This window comes from Chiroxiphia lanceolata, chromosome 3 (assembly GCF_009829145.1).
Source record: "Chiroxiphia lanceolata isolate bChiLan1 chromosome 3, bChiLan1.pri, whole genome shotgun sequence".
Taxonomy (NCBI): Eukaryota; Metazoa; Chordata; class Aves; order Passeriformes; family Pipridae; genus Chiroxiphia; species Chiroxiphia lanceolata.
The window spans coordinates 69,978,088-69,990,543 of NC_045639.1; the positions used below are offsets into that span (position 1 = coordinate 69,978,088).

The 12,456-nt window shown below is 44.3% G+C and overlaps 1 protein-coding gene across 2 annotated transcripts in view; it reads left to right on the plus strand.

Annotated features, from left to right (window-relative positions):
- The first annotated feature begins 5,463 nt into the window (after positions 1–5,463).
- The window catches only part of METTL24 (methyltransferase like 24), a 48,408-nt gene continuing 41,415 nt past the window's right edge, over positions 5,464–12,456 (plus strand). Inside the window, exon 1 of one of the 2 annotated variants that reach the window (XM_032683817.1) lies at positions 5,464–5,784. In XM_032683817.1, the coding sequence (XP_032539708.1) occupies positions 5,485–5,784 (300 nt within the window). In that variant the 5' untranslated portion in view covers positions 5,464–5,484. Of the gene's footprint in view, positions 5,856–12,456 lie in introns of both variants that reach the window. The other variant, XM_032683818.1, reaches the window with a different exon arrangement.

Genomic DNA, 12,456 nt, shown 5'->3' on the forward strand with positions numbered 1-12,456 from the left:
AAAAGCAGGCAGAATTTTACTTGGTCAGAATGATTGGACGGTTTAGGAAAAGGCAAACTGTAAAATCACTGTTGGTCCTCTCCAGGAGTGAAACAGCTGCTAGAGAATTAGGGTTAAATAAATAAAGGTAAGGTCCGGGCATAGCACAGAGCTGCAGAGCATCTTCTGCTGAAGGGCTGTCTCATTCTTCTTCTCATTCCTGCAGCGAATGTGTGTGTACAGGTACAGGTATGAGTGCAAACGCACAAGAGTGTGTCTCAGAGGTAAACCTTGATCTACAATCCCCTCTTCAGGCCAATAATTATCAACTACCTCTTTCATCAAATTTGGATCATGTGACAGGCCGTGGTGTTTGAATCCTTCTGTAGCTGGAGGGAAAAGACAGCCTCTGCCCATGCCTCATGCTGTGCTGCTGCACAGCAAGATCAATCTTGTGTTAAGCTGCCTAAATAGCCCACGAGCGTGAGGAGAGCTAATGGGAGACTGCACGAACATATATTTTTTAGCTGTTATCTTCAAACTTACCAGTGGTGAGCTGAGAAGTGGTTTTAATAATTCACACAGCTGAGCTTTTGCCTTGACAGCTGTTCAGACACGTATTTCTCAGCAGTGGTAAGTCAGTAATAGACCAATGTGGCCAATTTACTTCTCTGTTGCTAACATTTAAAAGGTAACAGAAAGAGATTCTTTCTCTCAGTTTTCAGTGGGATTTAAGGTATGGGAAGAAGTAAGAGCTGTACCTACCTGGCAGAGCTGATGGTTGTGTGCAGGCTCCAGGGTCATCTGTCATTTGGTGCATAAAGAAATCCAAGATTTCAAGCTGCAATTTTAAGGAACAGAAATGAGATCAGGCTTGCACCGAAGCCATCACTGAGAAGTCACCCAGGAGCTACAAACATTTCATCCCACGTTCCCCAGGACTATGGCAGAGCTTTGGCACATAAATGTGCAAGGCAATAAACCAGGCCTGGACCAAAGCTCTGACTCTTGCAGAGTCAGGATCAGAGGCACACACATCTTCTGTGGGGAAGAACACACTGTACTTCTCTTCCTGTGGCCTCTTTTAAAATGACCTTGTGAAAGTTTCTGCATAAAACATCTCTGTTTTCATATGCATGGAACAACATCACTCGGATGTTAAAAGTGTTAGCCAGGAATGTAGGAGGGAGGAGAGGGAAAAAAAATCTTCCTTTTCTCTGTCCTGTAGATTTTGGCAAGTGGTTCCTACCAAGTCCAGTGCAGTTGTTAGGCAGAGTCAAAAAGAGCATTTTTATTCATTCACTCATTTTATAGGAGGAATGTTTGACTTGCACTAACAGCCCTTGGAGAATCTAGGGAATTCCTAGTGGTGTTTTTCCTGCCTGGGGTTTAATTTTGCACAGGGATTGGGGAAGACATTTTGACTAACCAGAAGGTAAACAGATGCCTTGACAGTGGGTGGAGGCAGAAGATGGATGGTAGTAGGCAAGATGTTTGAACTGAAAATGGCCATAAGAGAGAGCAACATTAAATAACTGCTGCAAAGGAGAGATTTCACTACCAACAATATCCCAGGCAAGGGGTAATTTATAAGCAGCGAAGACAGCACTAAAGCAATGAAATTTCATTGCTGTTAAACTTCTTCCTTCTAGAGGCTGAGCACCGTGCTCTCACCACAGACAAATTTGTAAATGAGAGAGGAATTTTAGCAGTTCAAAGACTTTTTTGGAGAAACTAAGGGAGCTGTAGCTCTGTGTACCTACATAAAAAGCAGAGACAGTAAGACCAATGTCTGATTTTGGTTATCAGGGCATGATGCTCTCTGTTCTCAGTAGAAATTTAATGCTCACATTCAGAATCGCTATTCCAGTTACTCCTTGCATTACATGGCAGTAGTTTGTATTCAGTTGGATCCAGCATGATATATGTTCCTTTAACACTATCCATTTTGCTTTAGGACAGCAAGAAGGGGAGGCTATTTGCTGCCTGACTCAAAGGATAAGCATGTTTTGCAGAAGCTGTGAAACTTTACAGAAGCTATGTTCCCAGCAATCACCTCAAAAAGGCCCATCCTCCAGTTGGATTGGAGTTGCATCCATTATGCTGCAATTTTAATTTGCTCTTTTTATTAACAGGCATTGCTCACACACATATCTTTACAACCAATGCCTGAGGGAAGAACTGATTTATAATTCACTTGTTAAAATGGAAAAGTGAGACTGTTTAAAGTACTATCTTAATTCCCACTGATTCTTATGCTAATCCAGATAAGATTTCTCATTGTTCCTGAGATTTCATGAGATCCTTCTCTACCATTGTTTCCTTCTCCTATATCTTTAGAAACCCTCTGTTGTGTTTTAAACAGGCAGACTTACATTCATAAGAGTTGGAGGGGAGTGGGTGTGGAAGCAGGTGGGAAGCAAGAGAAATTCAATTGTTCGTTAAAACACAAAAGCAAATTTAAAACACTGAGTTAACTTTTTTGAACTGTTCTTTATCAGAACCACTCCTATCATGCTCACAAATTGAGGATGATCACCTTTCTAAGGAAGGGAATATTTCATACAAGGTCAGGACTTACAGTTAGAGCTCGGTGATGACAAGAAGAGTGGCTGGATTCAAGTATTTGAGCTTTCTGATAAAGCTACACAATGAGAGAAGAAAACAAATGAACCTGCGATGCTAAAACCAAGAAAGACTTTGTGGATTTTATTCTGCTCAGGTAGACCTCTTTTATTTGAGTATGTACTATTCAAGTTTTTAGGAAATCTTTGATTTCTCAAGGGTTAAAACTCATGAGAGAGTTTTAAAATGTATTTGGACACTTTATACTTTTGTAGTCAATTTTTGTACTCCCGCCTTCAACATTTTCTCAATAATCATACAAACACAAACTTATATTTTAGTAGGACCTTCATATGCCATTATTTATCGACTAGATGCTGATAGCTTAAAACAAACTTTGTGCTAAAAAGTTTGTGATATTATTATTTTGGCTAGCACTATTGCAAGTCTTGTGTCTTGTCACATTTACCCCTGCATTTAGTGTTCTTGATGTATGTCTAAACCTCTCTTCCTTGAGCATCAGCATTACTTCTGTCCTGCAGATAAATGTTGCCATTTCACATGGAGAAGCAAAGTGATGGAGAGGGAGCCCCATGGTAGCCAAAGTGACCTTCTGCTGATAAACTCCAGGTGATGCTCATGGATGGAGCCAGATGCCCATCACTTCAGTTGATGTCAGTCATGATTGGTGCAGTTACACTCTCCCTTTGCCCTCATAAAATCCTTTCTTGCACTAGCAGCAGGGCTTGTCTGATCCATTTGTGAGCCACGTAAGTGGGTAGAAGCAGGAAAAGCATGTGGTTATCAGAAGGGTCCACAGCCAGAGCCAACTTGCTTGCCTATGGCAAGCACCTGAGCCTGTCCAAGAGGAAGACGAGGACCCCTGAACTGAGGCGGGGGAGGAGTGCTCTGACCTGCACTGCATTTCCCCAGAGGAATAAACCACCCAGAGGCTGTCCAAAAGATAGGATGGTAGCAAAAAGGGTGTCCAGGTCTATTAGGAACACGCTCCAGATACAGTTTTTCTTGAATTAGTTTTCATCTGGGTCATGGACCTGGTTTAGCTTACAACAAAGGAGTTTCCTCTTGCTACAGGAATGGTGAGCAGGACTGCCACCCTTCCAAGAGGGGCCTGCATTTAGGGCAGTTTGAAACAACCATGGAATTGCTTTAACCTAATTTAGAAGAACAGTTTGCTTTAAAAAAAAGAGGACAGCAACATTTAAACGGCAGGGAGCACACACCTCACCTGCCAGTGCATCTGTGCTTGGAGCCATGCTTGAAATCTCAGTTCTCCAGATAGACCATTGCTCCCTCCCTTATCTTCCTACATGCAGCTCCTCTGTCATGCTGCCAGCAGGTCTGGTTGCTTGGCTGCTGCAGGCTCCACTTTTCCCAGTGCTCCTCTCTGACCTGCTACCCCAGCAGCAGTCTGCCCTGGCTCTGATCCAGGCTGTAAAGAGATAGGGAGGAGAGGACATCAGGAGCTCAGTGAAGCAAGTACTCTCCCTTGCCAGCAGACAAGACAGGGGTGCTGGAAGCACAGGACTGCTTACGGGGACAAGAGTTACAGACTGTCTCCCCCCTACTTGGCAAAGAAATGGGGATTAGTTTTGGACTCATGTCCAGCACATCCCACCCAGGAATACATTTATTACTAACCGAGCAGCATGTGCTGCAAATTGGCTGCCATCTCCTCCCTCTCTGTTCACACAGAGCTTGCCTCCTGCCATGGACACTTCTCCCCATCTGCAGGTCCTGCTTCAAAAAATCCCACCGAGCACTGCGACCTGCTCATCGCTCAGCAATGGTTTAGCATTGTGGCTTAAGACAAAAGCCAGCCTCTGCACTTTATAATTCTGTCTAGTGTGAAACAAATGCGGGGCCTCCAGTGCTCCCACAGAGGTGAGTGGGACACCTGTCCCCTGCACTACCTCTCAGCCTTGCTCAGCTCATGCAGATCCTTTCTTTCATGCATGAAACCAAGGATGTGTCATAAAAATCAGCAGCTGGCCTGTGATAACCCAGGAAAGAAGCTAGGATGCAAAGTATAGACTTAGAAGAGTTACTCATGAGCACGAGGAGTTGCAGCCAAATTAGGGCACCACAGCTGATGTTTCACGCAGGGTTCTCATACCCTTCAAAAGTTCAGGTCCAACACAATGTGACTAATCACTAATAGCCACACCACTGGTTACTAATCAGAGTAGAACTTTGAAAAGTAGCTCTATTTTTGCAGCATTCTGGTTGCTTGTCTATTGGTCCAGATGTCCCTGGAGTCAGCCTTGCTAGAATTATGATATGTACTGCCAGATGATACTGGGAAGGTTTCAAAGACATATCAGAAGGGTTAGGATGCTAATGTTATCTTGGATGTTCAGGGTTATCCTTTATCCTTCATGCATAACTCTAACCTTCCAAGAAGCAAAGTCCTTGTTTCCAGGCCCGGGCTGTCCTTTCGTTTGACTTAACCATGAACAATACCCAAGTCTCCAGTAAAATTCCACTACTTCATGACATTACATAATGTGTATAATCTGAAATAATACATACATTGATAAGTTCGCACACTTCCATGCTACAGAGATGGGCGATATAACAGTTAGGTCGGGGGGTTCTGTCCTCTGTCAGGCCCGGGTGCACGTACCAGCGACCCGCACCTGTGGCTCCACAGCAGCACGGCCCCGCGTTCGGTACCCGGACGCTGCCCCCGCCGGGGCGCGGAGCATCCCGCGGGCCGTCCGATGCCGGACACCTCTGTGCCCCGCAGCCCCCGCTGGGCCGGGACAGGGGCACCCCGGCCCCTCCCCGGCCGGCCCCGCTCGGGGCGGGGTCTCCCAAGTTTCGGCGGCGGCGGCCGCGGGGCCCGGCCCGCCGGCGGCATGAGCCCTGCGGCGGGGCGGGGGGGCGGCCGCGCCGGGCAGGGCAGCCCCCGCCGCCATGCCCAAGGAGCGGCCGCTCTGGCGGGGCCCGGCTTTCCGCCTCTGCCTGCTCTCCGCGGCGCTCTTCCTCAGCCTGCAGCTGGGCATGAGGCGATCCTGGTGTCCGGAGGAGAAGCCCCGGGATCGGGCGGTGGCGGCGGGGCGGGCGCCCCCCCCGCCCCGCGGCGCGGAGCAGCGCCCGGGCGCGGCAGCGGCGCTGGGGGGCAGGCGGCGGGTCACCTACGTGCGGAGCGGGCGGCGGGGGAGCGCCGCGCCCGCCTGCTGCGCCCTGCAGCCCCCGGGCGGCCGCCGCAGGAAGGTAGGGCGGGCTCGGGAGGAGCCACCGCCGTGTCGCGACCGGCGCCCCCTTCTCCCCGTGAGGAGCTGAGGGTGAGCGGGCAGCCGGGGCGGAGGTGTGGCTGGTACCTGAGAGGAGGTGGCGGGAGGGCGTTGGTGAGGTGGTGCGGGATGACGTGATGGCGACTTCTTGGGAAGTGATCGAACGACTTTTTGAGCAATGCTCCTCAGCTGCAGAGAAGGGGGAGTGTACTGGAGCGGGGCTGGACAGGGTCAGATCTCGGTTTGAGGACGTAACACTGGCCCAGAGTTAGCCGGCGCGCTCATCAGGCTTGACATCCCCAACTAGGAGCAAAGTTGGGAAAAGTCCGTGGCACTTGGCGTTCTTGGCATCCAAGTACCATTGCTTTCGCAGCAGGCGGTCAAGAAAGGGTTCTAAGACCTGGTCTGCGTGAGAATTAATGAGCTAGTTAATGAGCTCGAAATTGGACTTGTAATTAGGTTCCTACTAATGGTTGTTAAGCCTTTTGGGGAAGTGAGGACCATCATTAGCATCTGGAGTTACCAAAAGGGAAGAGTGCCTGCACTATCTTCACCCCTCAGTTACCTGCCTGCGTGACCAGGAGTGGGATCTTGTCTTCTTCGATGACCTCCATGTCACCTTTGGTTTTGGCAGATGCCACTCTCTCAGGAACCACTTAGAGATTCAGATATTTGTGAAGTTTTCTTTGCAGACTTTCAAGGGGAGAAGAGCCAGCTTTTGAAAGTGGGAAAAGAGTCCTATTTTGGGGCCCTGCTGTCAGGGTACAGTATGGATGGTCTGTGCAGAGATGTGCTTAAAGAAGCTGGAATGATCAGGAGGACGAGCAAATGGGATTTTCCTAGAGATGAGACTGTCCTCCTGATCAAAGTAATTAACTGTTTCTGATCTTTGCCTCAATAAGAATAAAACCAGTAGTCTGTGGAATGGCTAAAGCTTGTCCTTAAACTTGTCCCAGAAACTTTATCTGGGTTTGATCAGAGTCCCTTAGTGAAAAGATCACTTGCTAACATCCAAACAACTGTCTGATCAGATGTCCTGTCACCATGGGCTCTCATTTGAAAATCTGTTTTCTTTTCTTTGCCTTTACAACCCTCAGTAATTAATTTTTTATTTAAAGAGGAGATGAACAATGAACTTGTGTATAGTTTCACTTCTAGATTTGCCTCATCTTCTGTGGGAAACTGTGATGGAAAAATTAAAATACTATTTCCTGCCTCTGGTTTCCTGAAAGGTTTAGGAGAAATGAGGTAATCCTTTGCTTCCTTCAGTGATGACATTGTCACATATTTCTTCAGAATAATGACTGTGTGGTGGTGTAGCACCTGATGTGCTGTGGTATTGATATCACATTGAGCCACCTAGATCTTGCAGTGTCAGGTTTTGTGATTTTTGTTGTCAATGCTGTGTTACTTGGTATTCTAAAGTCCAGCTTTTAAGTGATTCCAATTATGGAAGAATTTCAGCATTCATGGGGGAAAAAAATCCTGTGGATTAAGATAGGTTATTGAAAACATGTAATAAGAATGGCATCAGAAAACAAGAGGCAAAAGTAAAGCACATCCTAATTTATTTAGTGATTTGTGAGGAAATCCTAGTGGAAAGTAGCATCAGGAGAGGCAGCTCATTGTACCTGAGAACTGGCAGCACCTTGCAGTGTTGGGAGAGCTTGAGGCTCTGGAAAGCCCACAGTAGTATGTTTTGGTGTGTTTCCAGGTGAAGCATGTGAAACATCACTACTGTGGTTTGTGGTGTTGGGAATGTTGCTGCTGAGGTCTCATTTGAATCCCACTAATTAACTCAAGTGAAAAATATTAGTAAATATAATACAGGGTGGAGTTGCCAGGTTAAGTTTGAGATCATCAAGTGTCTTCCGTGTTCATCTATTTGACTTGAGCCTGTTGCTACAGGCTAAGAAATGTCTATTTGAAGTGAAGATAGGGCTCTGGGGATAATAGGACTGAACTTCCAGAGATTCCTTGTTTTGAAATAGAGTTGTTAAATAAGAATACAGAGGGAAAAGCTGTGGGAGAATAAAGTGGAAGTGGTCTAAGTGCAACCATTTTTTTCTTGTTAAAAAGCACGATAGCTTAAAAAAAAAAATAATGGGTGATTTTTATTATTATTTTTTTTTAAATCAGGAAACACTATATTTCACTTCAGACCATTGCAAGACAAAATGGGGGCTCTTACCAAAAAAGGCTGGTTAAATTGATGGTCCGTGGCTTCTACCAGCAGCTCTGGAGAAAGGCATCAGTGTGCGGCCGCTGCCGGTATGATGCACTGCTGTGTGTAAATGCTGCCTGGACGAGAGTGACAGGCTCCTTGCACAGATCTGTGCTGTATCGGCTTGGGATTGCTTTTTGCTGTGGCTTTTATATGTTTTCAGTGTCTTCTGTCAGTCTGTAAACCAGAGGCTTTCAGGAATAGGTTTTTTTTTTTCCTGCTGCTGTTTATGGGGGTAGCGTTGGACCGTGCTGCGATGTGTGAGCCAGCAGGATGGCAGCAACAAAAAGTCGGCGACGCCAGACTTCGCTCTATTTTCCCACTGCCGCTTGGTTATAACTCTGCTCACGCTTACATCACGGAACTAATGCAGAAGACTGATGAACAGAGTGTTTCCATAGATGAAGTTGAATATCCTACTTTGTGGCTGTATAAGAAAATAAACTGCAAAAACACATAAGGAAATTATTTGATGCCTACTTTGAATTACTTTAAAGTTTCCTGAATCAGAGTTGTGTTATTTGTTTCCCAAGCACAACTGCAGTCAAGCAACCAACACCACCAAAAGGGGGGGAAAAAAAGACCCAGACAGGATGGGAGAGATGGAGACTTGCCCGCAAATTGCTCCTGAGTCTGCAGGAAGCTGCCTGCGCAGCTGATGGTAAGGCTCCATCAGCAGACTCCAAGACTGTGCAGTGGGTGGGAGGGTTTGATCACCAAGGTTCCAAGTGTCTGTTTGTGCCTTAAGATGCATACATAAAAAATGTTAACTGAAAGCAGCAGGGAATAAAGCAATTTAACTATGTGACAGCTCTAGTTGTTGCTGGAGCTACCTGTTCTGGTGCTTCAGGGAGCTGTGTTGCTCCCAGCTGTTTTGCTCCTGATTGAGCCTACCAAATAGCAGATACTACTGCTCTTGCTGACAAAATAAGCAAAATTTGCCATTGACAACTTATGATGGTGTAGTAGTTTAAACAGATGGTCATCTGAAGAATGGGAAGAGTTATGCTGGGCTGCAGGTGTAAACCAAGTGGAAGTTTGTCATCGCATTTATATTTTGGTGGAAGCATTTGAAACTGCATTGTTGCTAAAAAAGTGCCCTGTAATTCTAAGCTCTGACTGTGTTCAGCACTGGCCTGGCATGATATATGCAGCAGATAGAACCTCCAGCTACATGGAAACACACAAATTCTGCCAGATGCACCTGCTCTTGCAATAGGTATTAGCAAGGTCTGCACCCACACAGCACTGCAGATGTGTGAGGCGAGTTTTAAAAAGTTATTCCAGGGTGCCATGGCAAAAGAAAAAAAATTGTTGCATTTGGACTTCGAAATAACACCAAATTCTTGCAATAACAAGCTTATGTTGGCTGTTGTGCACTGAAACTGGGAGGAGCCCTCTTTGAGTGCCTAGTTAAGAAAAGCTAGAATTATTTGCCTCTTGGGCAGATTTATTTCCATGGAGGTGGGTAGTGTGGTATGCTGCCAAAGTTAACCTGATGTTATTTTGGATGCTCTTTCATCTCCTGTCTAGGAATATGAAAGTGTTTGTCTTCACTGGTTAAAAGCTAAGAACTAGATTTTGCTGCTGGGCCCATTTGTATTTTGTCTGGGATTATAACATATTTTGAAACATGATGGATCATTGCCTAAAACAGAAAAAACTTGTGAGATTATGTTTTTCTAGGCCTTGTATACCTTTGTCTTTTGGTTCATTATAAATGTAGGCTAATTGTCTTTTTCTGTTGCTTGTTGGGTTGAAGGTTTTGTTTTTCTTTAAATAGGAACTATTTCTGAGAGGTTAGTGCTTCTCTGTGGTGATGACTGATAACGGTCTCATCTTTAATTTAACTGAAATCTTGCAAATTATTTTGGAGTGATATCTTCAAAATTATGTGGAATAACTGTTTGGCAGTTAATATGGCAGGTTCAAAATAACCTCATGCAATTTAACATTACATTATTGCTAAGATTTTAGTTAAATTTACATTTGATTTTTAATTTTAGGATGACAATGCCATTTACATTTATATTGGTGGTATATAGGGCTTATACCAAGAGTCCTTTTTAATTCTTTTAGAAATTTGGTTAAAAAATATAACAGATGTTTTTATTGCCTATTTGCATATATAGTTTTTTCAAGCTGGCTTCACATCTTTAAAAGTCTGGTAAATTTTGGGTAATATTTGAATAGGAAGTTACTCTGACTCTGGATGAGCAGGAGCCAAAATTCTTGGAGAAAACGGTTATTCTGAAGTTAAATCTAGTCTGTCTTTCCATATTCCATGGTGTAATAGCTGGTCTGTTTTGGATTGAGACTTAACTTTTATTAAGTTTATTCATTATGTGTGCCTGGATCAGTGTTTTAGCATTACACTAGAGCTGAACACGACAGGGCTTTGGGAACTGTGCAGTGAGTCACCTCAGGCTGCATTTGAAGGAGTGGATTTGCCCTGGCTGAGCCAAACCAAGGGAGCTGCATGGGTTAAGGCAGCCTTTTGGATCTCCTAGTGATTTTAAATCCAGAGATTTTTCCAGTCTCTTCACCTGTGTATGAGACATGACGAGCTTTACAGCATGCAGTACCGTTCTCTAAATGCTGTGTCGAGGAGTGAATAGAGTCCTGGCTTCAGTGGATGTGAGTGGCGTGTGTGATTCTGTGGCAGAGGAGTGCTGTGCTGAAGAGCTGGATATTGATTATTCTTTTGAGTGTGCTACTTCTGGGCGCCTCCTTTAATAGCAGGTAGACAAACTGGAAAGAGTCTCATTGAGAGGAAAATGATGTTAAGAGCTGCAGGAAGGCAAGCCTGCAGAGAAAGCTTGCAGAACTGGTATTTGTTTTGAATAGGGAAAAGTAGGTTTTGAGGGAATGTGCCAAAACTCTTCAAACTGAGAAAAAATAATTTTTTGTTGAAGGACACAATGACCGTCTGTTCCCTAGGTCCACTACAAGTAGGACAAGAAGTAACTGGCTTGATTTTCAGGCAAGATATTAGGTAAATCTTTTAACTCTGCAGTTGGTAAGTAATGGAAAGACTCCCTAGAAAAATGGGAACTTCGAGTGTGCACACAGGGAAGGTCTAGGTATCTTTCTCGTTGTGCTTCAGGGCAACCTCCTGAGGTCCTTCTGGCTACGTTTACCTGCTTTGCAATTAGAGAAGCAATCTGGCAGATACAATGTGATTAGCCAAACTGGAATTTAGCCTGAACAATGATCTAACATAAGTGAAATAAAAAGAGGTAGTAGGGTCTTTAAAGACTATAATAAGTGATCCTTGCCCTGGCTTATTACCTCACTAGAGAGACCAGACACCACCATAATTGTTCTGTGTGATGTTTTAGTGGACCCCAGAGAAAGGGACACTAGTTGACAGCTTTTCTCCCTCCAGCACTTGGAGGTCTCTTAGCAAATATAAATCAACACAAAGATGCTTACCTTGTGAGATTAGCACAAGATAGGAGCTTATGGTTTCTGTTAGTACCTGAGGAACAGCTAGCTGTGAGAGCCGTGGTCAGATTTTGTTCAAATATTCAGGCCAATAGCATAGACTGAGAGAGGTTATTGTGTTTGGAAGAAAAGAATAAACTTTTACTGAAAGCAGTTTTCAACAGCAGATAACCAAATCTGGGGAGCATCAGCCAGCTCTGCCTGTAAACAGGGGAAGCTGAGGTACCAGAAAGTACCCAAGTACAGAAATCCTCCAAGTAGCCAAGCAGGAGCAATACTGGGCTTTCACTGTATTCTCACTGCAGTTGAAATGTGTTTATAGTAGACCATAAAAAGGAGATGGTAAGGTTTTTTCTGACAATGATGTCACTTGCAAGCTTGTGAGGTAAATGATCACTCAAAATAACCTTGTATCTTACACACTTTTTATTACCTGAAATATGTTCTTTCTTCATAAATTTTTGAGAAGCAGCTAGGGAATATTATCTTTCAAAAAGTCATTACAGCATTATGAGACTTTATTATATCCAATAGCATAGATTTCTTTCAAGTACCTTCTCAAGACTTTCTTTTGGCATATAAAGATGAGAATAATTTTTTCTAGGTAACTGTGGCACAGAAAAAATGAATTAGGATATATAAGCTTTCTTTTTTAAGGGACCCAAGGATCAAGGTGATAATTTATTCTACAGATGCCTTGCTCTGTGATGGCCATTACAGTTGTGCCATCATTTCCTTGAACCCAGAGAGACAGTCCACAAGCCTTGTACAAAATGAAAATCCTTTATGACTGCATGATATGGTTTGAAGCTGGCTCCCTGCCAAGTCTCCAAACCTTACCACAAGAGTTCCCCCCCCAAACCTCAGGGAGAAGAGGGAGAAAAACAACCAAGAAAACCCGAAATGAGAGAGAGACAGCTAAAGTGATATATATAAATATATTTACACTTATATTACAATTATATACAATTAAAATATATA